The 21115-nt window shown below is 49.6% G+C and overlaps 1 protein-coding gene across 1 annotated transcript in view; it reads right to left on the minus strand.

Annotated features, from left to right (window-relative positions):
* Positions 1–2647: 2647 nt before the first annotated feature.
* The window catches only part of LOC146763187 (U1 small nuclear ribonucleoprotein A-like), a 29372-nt gene continuing 10904 nt past the window's right edge, over positions 2648–21115 (minus strand). Inside the window, exons 2-4 of the mRNA XM_085571155.1 lie at positions 14739–14829; positions 14117–14200; positions 2648–2806 (exon numbers count right to left, since the gene is read on the minus strand). Of these exons, the coding sequence (XP_085427281.1) occupies positions 2648–2806; positions 14117–14200; positions 14739–14829 (334 nt within the window). The remainder of the gene's footprint in view (positions 2807–14116; positions 14201–14738; positions 14830–21115) is intronic.

Below are 21115 nucleotides of genomic sequence, written 5' to 3' on the forward strand. Positions count from 1 at the left end.
TACAAACCCATTTGTGGGATTGTCTTTTCTCAGGGACCAGGTTGTACATGGTGGATAATGCAGAGAGATGGAGCAACACGATGTGTACCTCAGGGAGATCTGATTGTGGGGTGAAACTAATGTGCAAATATCACTGTTTGCTGGATGTTACTGCCAGTGTCTGTACATGAAAACACACAGATATGAGACAGAAGGAAATGTGTAAGTGTCAAAGGTTTGAGCAAGTGAAATAGAAGGAAATGTGTGTCAAAGGTATGAGTAAGTGAAAGATACAAATTTTAACTTGATGGAGTTTTTACATGATGTTGAAGATATGGAGATAAGGGGTGGAATGTCCTAGGGTGACGTTATAGTGTTTGTATCTCCAATCGTGTGTTCTGTTTATGTTTGATATTATGTTCTGTGCTTTCAGAACTGACCCTGAAAGTGAAGGTTTGTTTTACCTTGTTATCAGCCGGTTCACCTCCCCCCATGGTCTGCTGTCTAGAAAAGGCTGGGGCTTGCTTGGCTTGCTTGGCTTGCTTGCTTGCTTGCTTGCTTGCTTGCTTTGCTTGCTTGCTTTGCTTGCTTGCTTCTGCTTTTGCCTTTGCTTCCTAGTTAGTTTAGCTAAGCAGTCCAATTCTTTCCCTGGACTGTTTCCTTTCCTTTCCTTTTCCTGAATACCATCCAACCTGCTCCGGACTGGGACCTGGAAACACCGAGGAACACCCAAAGCCTGCATTTTGTGATCTGCAGCAGCCATCCCCAGTGAAGGAGAGCAACCCCCAGCGTCCAGACCCGGGCGACCACCCCCAGGAGAGACTTTCTGGATTTGTTCATCTCTTCAGAGTGGTGAAAGAGTTTTGTTGTCATCTGGTGTTGTTATTTTCTTTGGTGCTGGGGAGTGCTTTGTTTGTTAAATAAACAGGTTCTTTTCCACTTCTGTCAGAGAAATTTGTTTTCCCAAACCAGGTGGGGGGGAGGGGCCGTGGGGGTCTGTTTTCTGGAGGCCTCCTTCCAGAGAATTTTCCCCAAATTTGCCCTAAACTAGGACACAAACTTAAACAATATTAAGTAATAAAACTTCTTGCCACTCCAAGAGAGAGACAAACTCAGAAAAATCCCCCCAGGCTGCAGCTCAGCTCACTCAGTCTCTGATCAGTCCTTCTGGTGCTGGAAATGCCATGGCCCAGGCATGGCCTGCTGGGCCACAGGTGCAAGGTGCTGCTGCTCTTCTGGTGTTCAGTCCAGAGCAGGTCCAGAGAAAGGGAAAAAAACCACAGTCCAGGGAACTTCTTTGCCTCAGCAAGCTAAAACTAACTAGAAAAGCAAAGGAGAGCTCTGTCTCACTGTCTGTCTGAAGACAACACAGTCCAGGAGCAGGAATGTGGAGGAGGGAGTGCAGTTCTTGAAAACAAACTCCGCCCTTCTTCCCTCCCCTCCTTCACTCTTGGAACAAGCCTTAAAGGTGTAAAAATTATTCAACATAAACAGGGCAGACGATTGGAGATAAAGGCATCATACAGTCAACCTAGGACTACCCTCAATCCCCAATTCCTGGGGTTTGAAATATCTGGGGTGTCCAACCCTCCTCCTCCCCAAAGTTTGGGGTCAAACACCCCAATACCCAAACTTTGGGGTCAAGGTCCCCCTGATCTCAAACGCTAGGATGTCAAATCCCCCTGAGCGTCTCAACTTTGGGGTTAAATCCCCCCCAAATCCTGGGGTCAATTCCAAAATTCTGGGGTCAAACCCCAAATTTTGGGGTTTGAAATATCTGTGGTATCTAACTGCCCTGATCCCAAAGTTTGGGGTCAAAACCCCGGATCCCCACATTCTGGGGTCAAAAATCCCAAATCCCAAACCCTGGTGTCAAACCCCCCAAACCCTAAATTTTAAGATCAAACACCCCAAATCCCCAAAGTTTGGGGTCATGACCCCCCAATCCCCAACCCCCCCCCCCCCAAACCCACTCCAGCCCTGGGGGGCACAGTGAGGTTTTTTGGGGTGTTTTGGTTTTATTTGGGGTTTATTTGGGGCAGCTCCAGGTGCAATGTCTGCAGAGAGACCCTGGGGTACAACGCTGGGGACAAAAGAGGGATTGGGGTGGGAATTGGGGGATTCAGGATGGGGAAAGATCCTGGGTGGGATAAGGGGATTTGGGGTTGACTTGGGATAAAAAAGGGAGGATTTAGGATAACAAAAGAGAAGTTGGGATAAAAAGGGAGGATTTGGGATTTTAAAAAAAGGAGAATTAAGTACAAAAAAGGAGGATTTTGGCCAAACTGAACTTACTCGGGGGAGTGGGGGCATGCAGGGGATTTGGGGAAGGGTCAGGACCATTTTTGGGGCAGTTTTTTGGGATTGTGGAGTATTTCTATGGGATTTGGGGGCAGCTCTATGGAATTTGGGGACAGTTTTATGGGATTTAGGGTGTTTTGGAGTGGTTTTGAGGGATGTTTGGGTGTTTCTATGGGATTTGGGAGCACTTATATGGCATTTGGTGTGTTTCTATGGGATTTTGGGGTGGTTTGGAGGGATTTGGGGTGTTTTGGGGCAGTTTTTGGGTATTTAGGGGCAGGTTTATGTGGTATTTCAGAATTTTTGGGTATTACAGGCCCCTTTTCTTAGTTTGGGGTTATTTTGGTAGGGTTTGGGGTGTTTTAGGTCACTTTTTGGTAAAGGAGATCTTCATGGTGCGGCTCTGGATGATGCTGAAGCCCTGCAGGGCTTCGTGGGTGGCACCCGCCTGCACCTCGATGTCCAACTGCAGCAAGGCTATGTCGCGGCACCCGGGCACCGGCGCAACTCCTTGAACCCCAGGAACCTGGGATGGGAACGGGGTGAGGAGAGCCAGAAATACCCGGGAATGTTCCCCTAGACACCAGGGAATGTTCCCCCAGACACCCAGGAATGTTCCCCCAAAAAAACCCTGGAATGTTCCCCAAATAATCCAGGAATGTTCCTCCAAAAATTCAGAAATGTTCCCCAATGAAATCCAGAAATGTTCCACAAAAAATCCTGGTACTTTCCCAAAAAACTAGGAACTTTCCCCAGAAAATCCAGAAATATTCCTCCCCAAAAAATCAAAAAACAACCTTGTTTCCCATCTAGAAACATTCCCCCAAAAAATCCTGAAACTTTCAAAAAAATCCAGACACCCCCTCCCCCCAATCCAGAAACATTCCTCCAAAAATCCAGAAGTCTCCCCCCCCAAAAAAAATTCTGAAATTCCTCTTTTAAAAATCCAGAATTTCCTTCCCCCCAAATCCTGGTATTTTCCCCCAAAAAAATAAAGAAATTCACCCCCAAAAACCCAGGTATTCCCCCCCAAATCCCAATATTTCCCAAAAAAATCCAGCCTCAAGCCCCCCTCACCCCTCTCACTCCCCAAACCCCAAAATCCCCCAATGCCCCAAAGCCCGGCTGGAATGCCCGGAATGCCGGGATTGCCCCAGATCTTACTGGCTGAGGAGCACAAAGAGCAGCAGCTCCTGGGGCTGCTCAGGGAGCTTGGGCAGGAATAGGATGTGGTTTGGGGCTTTCCCACAGCTGGGGGAAATGGGAGAAAAACTCCAAAATCAGCCCCAAAGTAGCCCCAAATCAGGCCCAAAATCAAAAGTCACTCTGGACACACACCAAAAAATCTGCCCCAAATCCCACCAAAATCCTGGGAAAAACCACCAAAATCCCCCAAAATCCCACAAAAATATCCCTTAAAAATCCCCCAGAAACCTCACCAAAATCCAATAAAATTTTCCTCAAAATCCTCACAAAAATCCCACCAAAAACTCTCAAAATCACACCAAAAAATCACAACAATATTCCACAAAAATCCCCTCAAATCCCTGCAAAAATTCCACAAAGAATCCTCAAAAATCCCACAAAATCCACCCAAAATTCCAGGTAAATCCCCACAAAAATTCCACATAATCACCCCAAAATCCACCGTAGAATACTCCCACCAAAAATCCCTACAAAAATCACCCCAAATCCCACAAAAATCCTTCAAAATCCCAACAAAAATCACACCCAAAATCCCCCTAAATCCCATAGAAAACTCCCTCCAAAAGTCCCACTGAATCCCCATGAAAATCCCATAGAATCCACACAGAAAAATCTGCACAAAAATCCTCAAAAAAATCCCCAAAGCACAAAATCCACACATAACATCCCTCCATTTCCCCAAACCCCCCCCCCCCCAAAATCCACCTCAAATCCACTCAGAAAATCCTCCCCAAAATCCCACCAAACCCTGCTCAAATCCCCCCAAAAATGCCCAGAAGCCCCTTCAAATCCCCATAGTCAGAGAAATCCAACCAAAATATCCCCACAAAAACGTCCCTCAAAATCCCAGCAAACCCCAAGAAAATCTCACTAAATCCACCACAAAAATCCCACAAAAATCACTCAAATGCCTCAAAAAAAAAAAATCCCTCCAAAAATCCCCCCAAATTCTCCTCAAAATCCCCAATAAAAAAATCCAGTTAAACCCTCCCATAAAAATTCCGCCCATAAAATCCTGTATATCTGGAATCAAGGGCTCTGTCAGGAATTGGTCCCTAATCCCAATCCCATTAAATCCCAATAAAATTTCATTAAAATCCCATCAAATCCCATTAATATCCTATAGGATCCCATTAAAATCCCAGAAGATCCCACTAAAATCCCATAAAACCTCTCTGAAATCCCACAAGTCCCCTCAGTCCCTCAGGTTCTGGGGTCACTCCCAGGCTGTGGGGTGGGGATCGGGGCCATTCCGGGGGAATTCCCAGATTTGGGGCCATTCCTGGGGCTGGGATCATGCCCAGGGGGGATGTAGGGAGGTTGCCCCCCAGGTGTGGCTGAGGAGAGACCCCAACACACCCCAAATCATCCCAAAGGCACAGACAGAATCCCAAAGTTATCCCAAAAGCACAGACAAAGTCCCAGATCAATGTGGAATTATCCCAAATCCACACAGAATTACCCCACAAACACATGGACCCAAAAACCAGAAATTATCCCCAAAACATGAAAGATTACCCTAAATTATCCCAAACTTACCCAGAATAACCCCAAAATAACCCCCAAATTACCATGAATAATGCCAAAAATACATCAAACATCCCCAAAATAGCCCCAAATGACTTCAAAGGCACACAAAGAACCCAAAGAACTCAAATTCCCCCAAAATCCCCTCAAAATAACCCTATCTTCTCCCCAAATGCCCAGGAATGATCCCAAATCCCTTGGAATGATCCCAAATCCCCCAAACTCCCCTGGAACCAGTTTCCAAATCGCCATGAATGATCCCAGAATCCCCACCCCCAAATCCCCCAGAAACTATCCCAAAGTCCCATAAACCAATCCCAAATCCCCTAAACCCATCCCAAGTTCCAGGCACTCAATGGCACTGCCCCCTGTGCCCCAATCCCAAATCCCATAAACCCATCCCAAAATCCCAGGGAATGATCCCAAATCCCCTGGAACCACCCCTAATTCCCCCCAAAATTATCCCATAATCCCATAAAACAATCCCAAACACCCTGTCATGATCCCAAATCCCCTAAATGGATTCCAAATGTCCCTGGACTGATCCCAAATGACCTGAGAACAATCCCAAATCCCCTAAACCAACCCCAAATCTCCTGGCACTGACAGGCACTGCCCCCTGCACCCCAATCCCAATCCCAAATCTCATAAATAATCCCCAATCCCATAAATAACCCCAAATGCCATAAATTACCCCAAATCCCATAAACAATCCCATAAATCTCCTGGCACTCATGGGCACTTCCCCCTGTGCCCCAATCCCAAAATCCAATAAATGACCCCAAATCCTATTAATGACCCAAATCCTATAAATGCCCCCAAATCCCACAAATAAACATAATGTCACAAATTACCCCAATCCCATGAATGACCCCAATCCCATGAAATGACCCCAATCCCATCAAAGACCCAAATCCCATCACACAGTCCCCTGGCACTTACGGGCACTGTACCCTGCACTGCCCTTGCGCTCCAGCCCTGCTCTTTTTGGAGGCAGGGCCTCTCCCCCGTTGTCTCTGTGCTTGTCCCGTTTGCGCTCCCGCTTCCTCCCCATGAACGTTCCCTTCCCTTGGCCGCGATGGCTGAGCCAATCTGGGTGCGCTGAATCCGCTGGGATGGCGCATCCCGGCATAAGGCACTGCGGGGCTCCCAGGGCATCTCCAGCTGGGACTGCGGGCACTGCCTGTCCTGGTTTGTAAGATAAGCTTGTATTCTATTTGCCATCTGTTGGAGGTTGGGCAGGTTTGTTATCTCTTCCAAGAACAATGGTTTGCTCCGAAGAGGTAATGGTTTGTTCATGGGCCATTGACTGACTCACTGCAGGGCTGGAAACGTAACACCATCCCATTGTGAGATGCTCCACTCAGAGGGGGAAGCCAAGCACTCTTTTATTGTATAAAGTGGTACCTTTTGGGAGACAGAGCAGCTCTCTCTTTGCGGGATTTCCCAGAGAAGCAGCTCCTTCGGCCCCGGCGCAGAGAAGCACCCGGAGCACGGTGAGGTGGCGGCAGCAGAGCTCAGAGGCAGCCCCGGCGCAGAGGAAGACCGGCCAACTGCCACCAGATCTTCAGAGAAAACTATACCCTTCTAAAGATCACCACTTCAGCTGCAATTCATCAGCCACTGCAAGAGGAGCAGCTATCATTTCAACTGGACTACTACCAACACCCTGAATCCTCAGGTTGTGGACTTTATCACTAGTTTTGTTTGTACCAATTGCATTTGCCTTTTTAAATTGTTATCTAGTTTCTCCTAGTAAAGAATTGTTACTCCCATTCCCATATCTTTGCCTGAGAGCCTTTTACTTTAAAAATCCTAGTAATTCGGAGGGAGGGGGTTTACCTTCTCCATTGCACAGGAGGCTTTTGCCCTCCTTCACAGACTCCTGTCTTGTCAAACCAAGACAGATTTTGGCGCATCAATGTGGGGCTCAAGGGCATTGAGAGGGAAAAAGGATTAACAGTTCTTAAGTAATTTGGTTTTTTGTTGTGTGTAGAAACATCTTAAGCATCACCATGTGGTCTAGTTTACCTTGGTTTGGGTGGCATGTGATCGTAGCTATACTTTTCCCATTTGCAGACCCTTATCTAAAAATGGGTCCTATAACTAAGGCTACGGGGTCTGTTATCAAGTTAGGCTTCTGGGTTAATTGGGTGAGGAATTCATGGATCTTTAATTTCCTTTGGAAGGCAGGCACATGGATTCATAGCTATCACACACTAACTGTATGTTTTTGGGGTTACTTTAATAACGGTACCTACTGCGAGGAAATAGCACCTGGGGAAACTTTCTCCCAAACTTTTAACCAACTTTTTGGGTCTGCTCCACCAGTTCTCAAAGGGTTAAGATCTTCTCTAAGTGCTAATGATATCATACAATGGGTGGTGTTGCTGATAGGCCTGTTATATTTATCACTCACAGATAAGGGAAGATTAACCTGGATAACTACCCTCACACCTACACCAGAGGCTAGGTATGCTCCTGCAGAACCTGACACTGCCCCAGAGACTTGAGATGCTGCTGCTCCAGAGCCTGACCCTGCCCCACAGCCCACCTCAGAAATGAACCACCCAGATTGGGTGAGGGTTCTGGTTAAGGAGATACGAGAGATGCTGAGAGTGCATTTCCCCAGCTGGTGAGAAACCGGCCCTTTGCCTTGAGGAGGGACAGTCTAATAGTACAGCTTTGGAACCCACAAATGTTACAACTGTCCAGATTCCAGCTGAACCACAAAGGCAGTAACAGCCAGCAGCAGTTGCCCCGGTAGAAACAAGGAAGTCTAAGATGAAAGCAGAGTACCCTGAAGATAGGGACAGGAATGGAGGAACCTCACAACCCACAGGGGACCCAGAGATTGCTATCATCACCGAGTCCCTGACGTACGAAAGTCTTCGTAATCTGCATAAAGACATTGTGAGACGAGGGCGTGAGGCTTATACTACTTGGTTACTCCGGGTTTGGGATCTTATGGGTATAGGCGTGCAGCTGGACGGTGGTGAGGCAAGGAACTTCGGACCCTTGACCCAGGACTCGGGTATAAATCAGATATTTGTAAGGGAACCAGGGTCCCTTTCTCTCTGGGAGCAGCTCTTAATGAGTGTCAGGGAGAGGTTTTTCCACAGGGAGACAATGCAGGAGCACCATAATAAAATGCGCTGGAAGACCCTCGAGGAAGGGATCCAACAGCTGAGGGAAGTGGCAGTATTGGAGGTACTCTTTGGGAGGGATGGACGACACAATAATGACCCTGAAAAGGTCAGGTGTACGGGACAAATGCTGTGGAGTCTGGCTAATCTTGGGCCATCTCAATACACCACCTTCATTGCAACAATCAATGCTGACGCTCACCGGGAGACAGTGGGCTCTGTTGCCAACAAACTTAGGAATTATGAGAGTATGATTAATGGCCCAATGCAGGCTCATATCTCAGCTGTGATTAAGGAGTTTAAAGAGGAGATGAGGGAGGAGATAAGGAAGGTTAATGCAGCACCCGTGAGAGTCACAGGCCCCAGAATCAGCGCCCAACAATCCCCAGCTAGAGAGAGAGGGTACACCCCAAGGGCTAATCTGTGGTTCTTCCTGCGTGACCATGGGGAAGACATGGGGAGGTGGGATGGGAAACCCACTTCTGTCCTGGCAGCACGGGTCCGTCAACTCAAGGAGGGAAACTCTAACTGGGGGAGTTCCACCAAAGTGAAGGTAGCCTCAACCTCCTGTGACCAAGCTTGTGGGTACGATCTGTCAGACCCCCTTGATGGGACCTCTAGTATGTATGCCCAGGAAAGGAATAATAACCAGTGTTAGAGGGGCCCTGTCTCTAGCCAGGGAGAGGCACTGGAAAACCGGATCTTCTGGACAGTGTGGATCGGATGGCCTGGCACATCAGAGCCACAAAAATATGATGCTTTAGTTGATACTGGTGCACAGTGTACTCTGATACCATCGGGACATGTGGGGGCAGAGCCTGTTTCCATTGCTGGTGTGACAGGGGGATCACAACAATTGACTCTGGTGGAACCCGAAGTGAGCCTGGCTGGGAAGGAGTGGAAGAAACATCCTATAGTGACTGGCCCAGATGCTCCATGTATCCTAGGCATAGACTTCCTCCGGAACGGCTATTACAAAGACCCAAAGGGACTCAGGTGGGCTTTTGGAATAGCCGCTGTAGAGGCAGAAGACATTAAGCAATTGAACACCTTGCCTGGACTGTCAGAAAACCCCTCTGCAGTAGGACTCCTAAGGTTGGAAGAACAACGCGTGCCAATTGCGACCTCGACAGTGCACCGCCGGCAGTATCGGACGGATCGAGATGCCGTGATCCCCATCCACAAAATGATTCGGGAGCTGGAGAGCCAAGGGGTGGTCAGCAAAACCCACTCACCCTTCAACAGCCCCATCTGGCCTGTGCGCAAATCTGACAAAGAATGGAGATTGACTGTGGACTATCGTGGCTTAAATGAAGTGACTCCACCGCTGAGCGCTGCTGTACCGGATATGCTGGAACTCCAGTACGAGCTGGAGTCCAAGGCAGCAAAGTGGTATGCCACCATTGATATTGCTAATGCGTTTTTCTCCATTCCTCTGGCAGCAGAATGCAGGCCCCAGTTCGCTTTCACCTGGAGGAGCATGCAGTACACCTGGAACCGACTGCCCCAGGGGTGGAAACACAGCCCCACCATCTGCCATGGACTGATCCAGACTGCACTAGAAAAGGGTGAGGCTCCAGAACACCTGCAATACATTGATGACATCATTGTGTGGGGGAGCACAGCGGCAGAAGTGTTTGAGAAAGGTGAGAGGATCATCCAGATACTACTAGAAGCTGACTTTGCCATCAAGAAGAGCAAAGTCAAGGGACCTGCCCGAGAGATCCAGTTCCTGGGAGTGAAATGGCAAGACGGACAGCGCCAGATTCCCACTGAGGTCATCAACAAGATCACAGCTATGTCCCCACCAACCAGCAAAAAGGAAACACAAGCTTTCCTAGGTGCTATAGGTTTCTGGAGAATGCACATTCCTGAGTATAGCCAGATTGTGAGCCCTCTTTATCTGGTTACCCAAAAGAAGAATGATTTCCACTGGGGCCCTGAGCAGCAACAAGCCTTCACCCAGATCAAGCAGGAGATCGCTCATGCTGTAGCCCTTGGCCCAGTCAGGACGGGACCAGAGGTCAAGAATGTGCTCTACTCTGCAGCCGGGAACCATGGGTTGTCCTGGAGCCTTTGGCAAAAAGTGCCTGGGGAGACTCGAGGCCGACCACTGGGATTCTGGAGCCGAAGTTACAGAGGGTCTGAAGCCAACTACACTCCCACAGAGAAGGAAATCTTGGCTGCCTTTGAAGGAGTTCAAGCTGCCTCAGAGGTAATTGGCACAGAAGCACAACTCCTCCTGGCACCCCGACTACCAGTGCTGGGGTGGATGTTTAAAGGAAAGGTTCCTACTACCCACCATGCCACTGACGCCACATGGAGCAAATGGATTGCCCTCATCACTCAGCGCGCCCGTATTGGAAACCTGAATTGCCCTGGGATTTTGGAGATAATTACGAACTGGCCAGAAGGTGAAAACTTTGGTCTCACTGATGATGAGGAGCAGGTACAAGTGGCAAGGGCTGAAGAAGCTCCACCATACAACCAACTACCAGCAGAGGAGACCTGCTACACTCTTTTCACTGACGGTTCCTGTCGCATTGTAGAGATGAACCGCAAGTATGGAGCCCCACACGCCAAGTTGCACAAGCTACCGAAAGAGAAGGTGGATCAAGCCAATTCGCTGAACTCAAGGTCGTTCAGCTGGCTCTGGACATTGCTGAAAGGGAGAGGTGGCCAAAGCTCTACCTTTATACTGATTCGTGGATGGTAGCCAATGCTCTGTGGGGCTGGCTGGGAAGGTGGAGGAAGGCCAACTGGCAACGTAGAGGAAAGCCAGTCTGGGCTGCTGATATATGGAAAGACATTGCCTCTCAGGTGGAAAAGCTAACGGTGAAAGTCAGTCATGTAGATGCCCATGTCCCCAAAAGTCGGGCTAATGAGGAGCACCAAAACAACGAGCAGGTAGATCAGGCAGCAAAAATAGAGGTGTCAAAGATAGACTTAGATTGGCACCATAAGGGGGAGTTGTTCCTGGCTCGATGGGCTCATGATGCCTCAGGTCATCAGGGCAGAGATGCCACCTACAAGTGGGCACGAGACCGAGGGGTGGATCTAACCATGGACAGTGTTTCTCAGGTTATCCATGACTGTGAGACGTGTGCTGCCATCAAACAGGCCAAGCGGGTGAAGCCCCTCTGGTATAGTGGGCGGTGGTCCAAGTACAAGTATGGGGAGGCCTGGCAGATTGACTACATCACACTGCCCCAGACACGCCAAGGCAAGCGCTACATGCTGACCATGGTGGAAGCCACCACTGGATGGCTGGAGACTTTCCCTGTACCTCATGCCACTGCCCGGAACACCATCTTAGGCTTGGAAAAGGAAGTCCAGTGGAGACACGGCACCCCTGAGAGAATTGAGTCTGACAACGGCACCCATTTCAAGAACAGCCTTATCAACACCTGTGCCAGAGAACATGGTATCGAATGGATATATCATATTCCCTATCATGCTCCAGCTGCCGGCAAAGTTGAACGGTGCAACGGACTTCTTAAGACTACCCTAAAGGCACTTGGTGGGGGAACATTTAGAAACTGGGAAATTAACCTGGCAAAAGCTACCTGGATGGTCAACACCCGAGGGTCTGTCAATCGAGCTGGCCCTGCCCAGTCAGAACCCTTACACACAGTAGATTGAGATAAGGTCCCTGTAGTACATATGAAAGGTATTTTAGGGAAAACTGTTTGGATTAATCCCACCTCAGGCAAAGACCAACCCATTCGTGGGATTGTCTTTGCTCAAGGACCTGGTTACACTTAGTGGGTCATGCAGAAACATGGGGAGGTCCGCTGTGTACCATAGGGAAACTTGGTCTTAAGTGAGAACTGGGTGTAAGATTTCATTGTGTGCAGATGGAAATAGAATAAGGGGTGGATAATGTCCTGGTTTGTAAAATAAGCTTGTATTCTATTTGCCATCTGTTGGAGGTTGGGCAGGTTTGTTATCTCTTCCAAGAACAATGGTTTGCTCCGAAGAGGTAATGGTTTGTTCATGGGCCATTGACTGACTCACTGCAGGGCTGGAAACGTAACACCATCCCATTGTGAGATGCTCCACTCAGAGGGGGAAGCCAAGCACTCTTTTATTGTATAAAGTGGTACCTTTTGGGAGACAGAGAAGCTCTCTCTTTGCGGGATTTCCCAGAGAAGCAGCTCCTTCGGCCCCGGCGCAGAGAAGCACACGGAGCGCTGTGAGGTGGCGGCGGTGGAGCTCGGAGGCAGCCCCGGCGCAGAGGAAGACCGGCCCAAATGCCACCAGATCTTCAGAGAAAACTATACCCTTCTAAAGATCACCACTTCAGCTGCAATTCATCAGCCACTGCAAGAGGAGCAGCTATAATTTCAACCGGACTGCTACCAACACCCCGAATCCTCAGGTTGTGGACTTTATCACTAGCTTTGTTTGTACCAATTGCATTTCCCTTTTTAAATTGTTATCTAGTTTTCTCCTAGTAAAGAATTGTTACTCCCATTCCCATATCTTTGCCTGAGAGCCTTTTACTTTAAAAATCCTGGTAATTCGGAGGGAGGGGGTTTACCTTCTCCATTGCACAGGAGGCTTTTGCCCTCCTTCATAGACTCCTGTCTTGTCAAACCAAGACACTGCCCACAGGGGTTTGGTCTTTCCCAGGGCTTTTCAGGGGCTTTCAGGGATTTGGGGCTTCCTAAGGGATTCAGGGAGGTTCCAGAGGGGATTTGAGGTGGTTCCAGGGGATTGTGGTGTGGTTCTGGAGGGTATTTGGGATCAGTCCAGGGGGATTTGGGGATGGTTCAGGGGGTTTGGGGTTGTTCCCGAGGATTTTCGGGGGATCTGGGATAGGTTCCAGAGGGAAATTGGGGCTTTCTTAGGGGTTTGGGGGAATTCAGAGAGGATCTGGGGAGGATTTGGGGCTGAGGGGTTTTTGGCAGTAATTCTGAGGGATTTGGGGGAGTTTCAAGAAGGATTTTGGGGTTTTCCAAGGGATTTCAGGGGTTCTGAGGGATTTGGGGGGGTTCCAGACAGGATTTGGGGCAGTTCCAAGAGCAATTAGGGACGTTTTTGAGGGATTTTGGGAAGTCCTAGAAGGAATTTTGGGAATTTCAGAGGGATTTTGGGGGAATTCAGAGGAATTTTGGAGGTTCCAACAGAGATTTGGGGTCGTTCCCAGGGGACTGGGGGTGGATTTCTGGCTGGATTTACATTTCTTCTCCAGATTTCAGGACTTTTTTCAAAATTTCATGTTTTTTCAAGAATTTTTGGATTTTCCCCTGGATTTGGGTCTCACTGTGGGGTAGAAGGGAAAGGTTTGGAAGATTCAGGGTGAATTCTGGGGGTTCCTGGCTGGATTGGGGTGTTTTTCACAGGATTTTGGGTGGAGTTCTGATTGAATTTTGGACTTTTTTCCCCCAATTTCATATTTTTTCCCCAAAATTTGTCTCTTTTCCCCAGGATTCTGCTCTTACCATGGGTTTGTCATAACAGTGGAAGCTTTGGGGGGTTCTAGCATGGATTTTAGGGGTATTTGAGACTGGATTTTGCTTTTTTCCAAGGATTTTGGCTTCCTCCCCCCCCCCCCCCCAGAATTTCAGGATTGTTCCCTAAAATTCCAGGACTTCTCCTTGTATTTCTCACTCACCATAGGCTTGTCATAGAACAGGAAGCTTTGGGGGGCTCCTGGTTGGATTTTGGGGATATTTGAGGCAGCATTTTGGCTTTTTTTTTCCCCAGGAATTCGGGATTTTTTTCCCAAAATGTCAGGATTTTCCCCAGGGATTTGGGTCTCACCATGGGCTTTTCATAGAAGGGCAAGATTTGGGGGTTTCCTGATTGTCTTTTGGTGGTGTTCCCAATTAGATTTCAGGAATTCCTGATGGGATTTTGGGGGGTTCTTGGTTGGATTTGGGTTTTTTTTGTTTGTTTGTTTGGGTTTTTTCCTCAGAATTCCAGGATTTTTTCCCCAATCTCTGTCTCACCATGGCTTTGTCACAGAAGCCCTGCATGGAGAGCAGGGCGTTGGTGGCGCTGTTCATCTCCTTGAAAGTGACGAAGGCCTGGCCCTGCAGGCAGAGACTGCGCCACACCAAAATGTCCAAAATCTGCCCAAACTGAGAGAAAATGGCGCAGAGGGACTCTCCAGCTCTGGGGACAGAGGAAACAGAGTGACAATGGGGACATGGGGACACCACAGTGACAGTGGGGACAGTGACAATGACAACAGGGACAATGACAGTGACAACAGGGACAGGAACTTCTTTAGCTCTGGCAACAATGGGGAGAGGTCACAACAGGCACAGGGACAGCTTCAGTTCTGGGGACACACAGGGTACAGAGCGAGGGGACAGACACTGCTCCAGCTCTGGGAACAATAACAAGGACAGGTGACAACAGGGACAGACACTGCTCCATCTCTGGGGACACAGAGGACACACGGACAGGTGACAGTGGGAACAGGAACAGCTCCAGCTCTGGTCACACACGGGACAGAGGGACACTTGGCACAGGGACAGGTGACAATGGGGACAGAGACCTGTCCAGCTGTGGGGACACACAGGGGACAGCCTGAGCCCCTGGGGACACCCACGGACACTCTCAGACCCCCCAGGCCTTCTTGATTGCCTCGTTCAGGTTGTTGATAGAGATGCTATGCTTGGGCCGGGAGTCCTGCACCGCCAGGGCCGGGACCCCTCTGTGGGATCAGGGGGGCTTTAGGGGGTGTCTGGGAGGGCTGTAACCCCTTCACCCCCTGGGGCCCCCCTTTAGGTGCCCCCAGAGCCCCAAATCCACCCCAGACCCACCTAAACCACCCCAATTACCCTCAGATCCCCCCAGTTCCCCCTAAAATTGACCCCAAACCCACCTGAGACCCCTCCAAAACCCATCAGATGGCCCCAAATCCCCCTCAGACCCCTCAATGCCCCCCAAACCCTATGAAAGCCTCTCAGACTCTCCCAAATTCCTCATACCCCCCTCAGAACCCCCAGATCCCCTCATAACCCCCCAGTTCCTCTCACAACCCCCCCAAAATCCTCTCAGAATCCCCCAATTTCCATCAGATCCCTGTAAACCCACCTGAGGATGCTCCAGATCCTCTAAAGCTCTCCTAAAAGCTCTCTAAAGCCCCCTCACACCCACCAAACCTCCTCAGACCCCCCTATTTCCCGATTTCCCATCAATTCCCCCAAATCCCCAATTTCTCCCCAGACCTGTGAGAACCCCAGGCTTGGTCTGGGGTCTCATGTGGTGGTAAAGTCTCTCCTCCAACCCGTGCTTCCAAAGAAAAGCTCTGCAGCCTCTTGTTGTTCGGTCTCAAGACAATTTATTGCTAGTTATCTAACAGATTATGTTCTCGGGCTGCAGCTGTTTGGTCAGCGGCCTGGGCAGAGGCACACACACACACTGACATCCTATCAGCTGTCTTCTTCTTCTCTCCCCCCACCCAGGACTGCTGCTATCTTTTATATGATATATTACGTATTAGATGTTTATAATTTTCCCCCAATACCTACTACCTATATTACAAAGTGCTTTTCTACTCTAAACCAATCTGTGAGTGCCAACATCACCAAGAACATGGAGGCAAGGAAGAAGGAGGAAGAACAGGATCAGCCCACTTTCCTCCATCTTAGAACTTCTGACCCCCATGTACAAAGTAAAAACCCCCCTGGACAGGTGCTAAAACCCCCCTGTACAATACTAAAAAACATTCCCCTCTGTTTTGTAACTACTTTTACTATACTATCTAACCCTTTGTGACTGCTTGTTCCACCTCCAAAGTTGGTAACTCATTCCATGGTTCAAACTCAAAATCACAGCTGTTTCCAGCTGCCTGCCAGGGTCTAAAATGCTTCTGACCAAAGGCCTGGAACCTCTAAAAATGTCTGAGAGACATTTTGAGTTCCAACACAGACCCACCTCAGACCCCTCCAGTTTCCCCCCAGCCCCACCTCAGCTCCCTCCTCAGCTGCTCTCCTCTCACAATTTCCTGCCTCCGCCACGTGCAAGGGCTCCTCCAGCTGGGTTTTGGGAGGGGTTTGGGGGTCCTGGTGGAAGGGTCTTGAGGGGGCTCTTAGGAGGTCTGGGGTAGGTTTGCAGACAGTTTTGGGGAGGGGTCTAGGGAGTCCTGTAAGGGTCCTGGAGGAGTTTTTGGGGGGTCTGGGGGTCCTGCATGGGGTCTTGGGTGGGGGAGCTGAGACAGAGTGAAAATTTAACAAGATAGAAATCCATTTGGATTTAGGTGAAATGTGCCACTTTGAGCTTGCTAAATATGCTGTTTAGTCTGGTAACTGAAGCACTAGCAAAACTACCCCAGCTAAGGAGTAAGAATGCAAATTTCCACACTGAAAGATAAGAGATAAGAAAGACTCTTTGGACCTTGAAACAGACAGGGCAGAGTGACCCAGGAGTTCTTTATGTACTTTCTGACAAAAACTGAGTACAAGTGTAACTAGCTGTAAGTGTAATGTGAAATCAGCAGATTAAATATGCATGAACCTATTGTGAAATTCTATGCATATGGAAATTAGTAAGGGTAATAAAAAAGGATCAGGAGTTCTCAGAGGTGCGCATGTCCATTGAAGGGTAATGAGTCCCCACATGCTTCCAGCGCTGTTAATAAACATACCCATTCCCTACAAATCTTTATTGGAATTGTGGGGTTTGATTTTTTATCTGCGTTTCAGATCCTGAGGGGTCCTGGAGGTGTCAGGGAGGGTCTGGGGGAAGGGGGGGTCTTGGGTCATTGTGGGGGGATCTGGGGGATGTGAGTGGGTCCTGAGGGGGGTCTGGAGGGGGGGTCTTGGGAGGATCTGGGGGGGTTTTGGGGAGGGATCTTGGGACAGTCCTTGGGGGAGGTTTGGGGTGCAGTTTGGGGGGTCCTGGGGACATCCTGGGCTGGGCCCGATTGGTGTCTGGGGGCTCTCAGGGGTCCTGGGCCAACCTTGGGGGACTTTGGGGGGATTTAGAGTTCCTGTAGGGGGTCCTGGGGGAGATTTGGGGGTCCCGGGGTTTCCCAGGCCCACCCTGAACTGGGGTCTGGGGGTTTCGGGGGAGGGGGCACCACAGGGGTTACCCCGCCCCCCCCCCCCGTTTTTGGGGGTGTCCATGGTGCCCCCTCCCCAAAAACCTATGAGGGCCCCCTTAAGTGGCTCCTGTTCCACCGGCTGGTGCCCCCTGATCCAGGACAGCCCCCAGTCAGTCTGCGGGGTTCTGGGGGGGATTTTGGTGGCATTTTTGGGCTTTGGGGGATTTTGTTGGGAGTTTAGGGGGAAATATTGGGTTTTTGGAGAGAATTATAGGGTTTGGGGGGGCTTTTGGATTTTGGGGGATTTTATTGGCATTTTGGGGGAGTATTTTTTGGGGGCTTTATTGAAATATTTGGGAGGTTTTTTAAATTTTGGTGGGTTTCACTGGGATTTTGTGGGATTCTCTGTGGTTTTGGAGGGTTTTATTGGGATTTTTAGGGGATTTAGGGGGTTTTTAGTGGAATTTTGGGGGGCCTTGGGTGGTCTGTGGGGGCTTTGGGGTTGTCCCCAGGGGTGGGGAAGGCCTGAGAGGAACCAAAATCTCCTTTAAACCCCTGAAAGTACCAGTAAAACCCAGGAAATCCCAATTAAATCTCACAAAATCTGATTGGAACACCCTAGAATCCCAATAAAAACCCACAAATCAACCCCAAAAATGACCCTAAAACCACAAGAAACCCTGCAAACTCCTCCCAAGAGCCAAAGAAATCCTGGCAACACCCAAAAAAACCCTACAACATCCCACCAAAAACCCCCAAAAAACCCAAGGAATCTGAAAAAAACCCAAATCCCCAAAAAATCCCACTGAATACCTGCAGAATTCCAGTAAACCCAAAATCCCCCAAAAAATCCAATAAAACCCCCAAAATGCCAGATAATCTCACAAAATCCCCACAAAATCACAGTAAAATCTTTCAAAATTCAAAAGAAAACACAAAAATTTTTGATAAATCCCCAAACACCCCCTCCCAAAGCACCAATAAAACCCCCCAAAAAAAGCCTCCCGTGAAATGAAAAGGTAAACCCCCTCCCTCCGAATTACCACAATTTCAAAATTAAAAGGCTCTCAGGCAAAGATATGGGAATGGGAATAACAGTTCTTTACTAGGAAAAAAAAAAATGTAATTAGTACAAGCAAAACTACTGATAGAGTCAGAAACCTGACACCCTGAGGAGTCAGGGTGTTGGTAATAGTCCAGTTAAATGGTGGCTGTTCCTCCTGGAGTGGCAGATGAAATGCTGCTGAAGCGGTGATCTGTAGAAGGGTGTAGTTTTCTCTGAAGGTCTGGTGATAGAGTAGATGGGCCTGGTCTTCCTTTGGGGATCCAGCAGGGAAGAAGCTGCTCCTCTGGGGATCCAGGGGAGAAGAAGCTGCTCTTCTGGGAATCCAGCAAAGAGGCTCTCCTGATGTCCCAAAAAAATGCTGATTTTTTGCAGGTAGGCATGCTTGGCTCCTCCCTCTGGGTGGAGCATCTCACAATTAGATTATGTAACTTTATCAGTCATGCAGTGAGTTATTCAATGGCCCATTAACAGAAGATATCTCCCTGGAGGGAGACATTGTTCTTGGAAGAGATAAGAAAACTGCCCATCTTAACAGAAGATACCTGCCTCACCTCCAACAGATAGCAAATCCAATACATGCTTATCTTACAAGCCTGGACACCCTTCACAGTTCGGCCTTCAGAAACGGGTCAGAAGGAGGAGGGAGGGAGGAAGAGGCACTGGGGCAGCAGGGAGCAACCGGAGAAGAGGAGAGAAGGAATCGCGGGGGTCCAGCACTGCCTGAACTCGCAGCACCCCAGGAGCATTTCCCCCCATCCCGCAGGTGCCAGGGGAGGGGGAGTTGGGCCCTAATATCCCGGGGCTCCCTGGGTTTGGGGTTTTTTGGGGGGGATGTCTGGAGCTGGCAGGGTTCAAAAGCCGAGCCACAGCTGGCCCTCGGGGGGACATTGCGGGGTCCCTGGGATGTGTTTTTCGGGGTCCCAGTGTGGGTGGCAGCAGAGTCCCGGCAGGGGCTGGGGGGATGCAGGTCCCCCCACAGTGGGGATTGGGCTTCCCAGCCAGGCCCTCCATGCTCTGCCGTGGCCACATGGGGACTGCACGGGAGCGGCAGGATCAGCAGGGGGACACTGGTTTTGGGGAGCCCTGAGAGAGCTGCGGCTTCCCTGAGTGGGAGCCCAGAAAGAGGAGAGCCCCAGAAGTCCAAAGCGGGGACCTGTCACGATCCGCTTATAGTGGGGTGTCGTGATGGTTCATTAACTGGTCCCAAAGTACAAAAGACAAACAGCAGGGGACTATCAGTTTAATCACAACAAATGCACCTTTATTAGGGGCCAAAAACAATAAATGCGATAGTGGGGTCAGAAAAGAAATAAAAAGGATATATATAGAGAGAGAGAAGGGGGAATGGGAATAGCTACCAACACAGGCGGAGTCCTCACTGGTCCGAACGATGGGGATCCATCTTGTTGTGCTGGGGAGAGTCTCCGAAGTCCTACCTAACCCAGGGGTCCAGTTATAGTCCACAGAGGGAAAAAGGGGGGAACAGGCAGAACAATGAGAGTCTATTGAAATTGCTATGGGGGGAACAGGTGTATCTACATAAAATCATCATCAAGGCTGAACAAACACAATGAAGAATAAGTCCATTGAAGTTACTGGAGAAGAACAGGTCAGGTCATTCTCCCCCCCCCCCCCCCCCCACTCTTTGTGGTAGGGGTCTCAGTCTCAGTCCTTGGGGAGAGGGTTCTTGATCTCCATCTGTCACGGTGGTAGTGAGGCAGATGAGGGGTCTTCAGTGAGAGACCACCAGAGTCACCCCAACAGTTCATTTGGCTTAAAGGTAGAGAGTGAAGCAGGAATTGCAGTAGGCTGCTCTGTGCTGGGTCCACGCTGGGTCTTCACCAAGTTCTTGCCAACTCCTTGCCAAGTTCTTGCTGGGCCTCGTTGGGAACAGCCAACGTAACGGTACAGCAGCTGCACCTGCACTGTTGCCTTCTCCAAGCCAGAACTGCAGAGGGGGAAGGGAGTTCCTGCTCATGGCAATCGGCAGGCAAATGAGTGAGGGTCTTCAGACGGCCTCTTACAGGACCCCAAGACAGGGGGGACCCCCGGGATTTCTGGGACCTTGGCAATGGGGGATGCTGGGACTGGAGGGGATGGATGGCTGGGACAGGGGTTCAGGGGTGCTGGTGCCAGGAGTGGCTGCTCCCAGTATGAGCCAAGTCCCTCTCAGTCATTCCCTATGATGATGCAATTTGCCCCCAGCATGGTCCCAGTTGCCTTTACTTTGATCCAGTGTGTTCCCAGTTCTCCCAGTTGCCCTTAGCATAGTCCCAGTAACTTCCAGTATGATTCTCAGTCTCTCCCAGCAAGGCCCCAGACACTCCCACTTGCTCCCAGTGTGTTCCAAGTCCCCCCAGCATATTCCCAGTCACTCCCAATTTGGTCCCTATCAGCACCTGTATGGTTTCAGACACTCACAGTATATCCCAGTTGCCCTGACCATTCTCATAGTCATTGCCAGGCACTCCCAGTTACCTCAGCATGGTTCACTTGCCCCCAGTTTTATCCCAGTTGCTCCCAGTTCGTATAATTATGTCCCTAGCTGGTCCCTGCATGGGCCTGGTAGCTCCCAGTAACCCCCAGTCAGGGTCCAATCACACCCACTCTAATCCCAGTATGATCCCAGTCATTCCCAGTCTGATGCCAGTGCGCCCAGTGTGATCCCAGTGACTGCCTGTGTCTCCCAGTATATCCCAGTCACCCCCAGCATTCACCCAGTCACTCCCACTTCCTCCCTGTGAGAACCCCGGGTTTGGTTTGGGGTCTCGTATGGTGGTAAAGTCTCACCTCCAACCCATGCTTCCAAAGGAAAACTCCACAGTCTCTTGTTGTTCGGTCTCAAGACTATTTATTGCTAGTTATCTAACAGATTGTGTTCGCGGG

This window comes from Lonchura striata, chromosome W, assembly GCF_050655825.1.
Source record: "Lonchura striata isolate lonStrDom1 chromosome W, ASM5065582v1, whole genome shotgun sequence".
Lineage (NCBI taxonomy): Eukaryota > Metazoa > Chordata > Aves > Passeriformes > Estrildidae > Lonchura > Lonchura striata.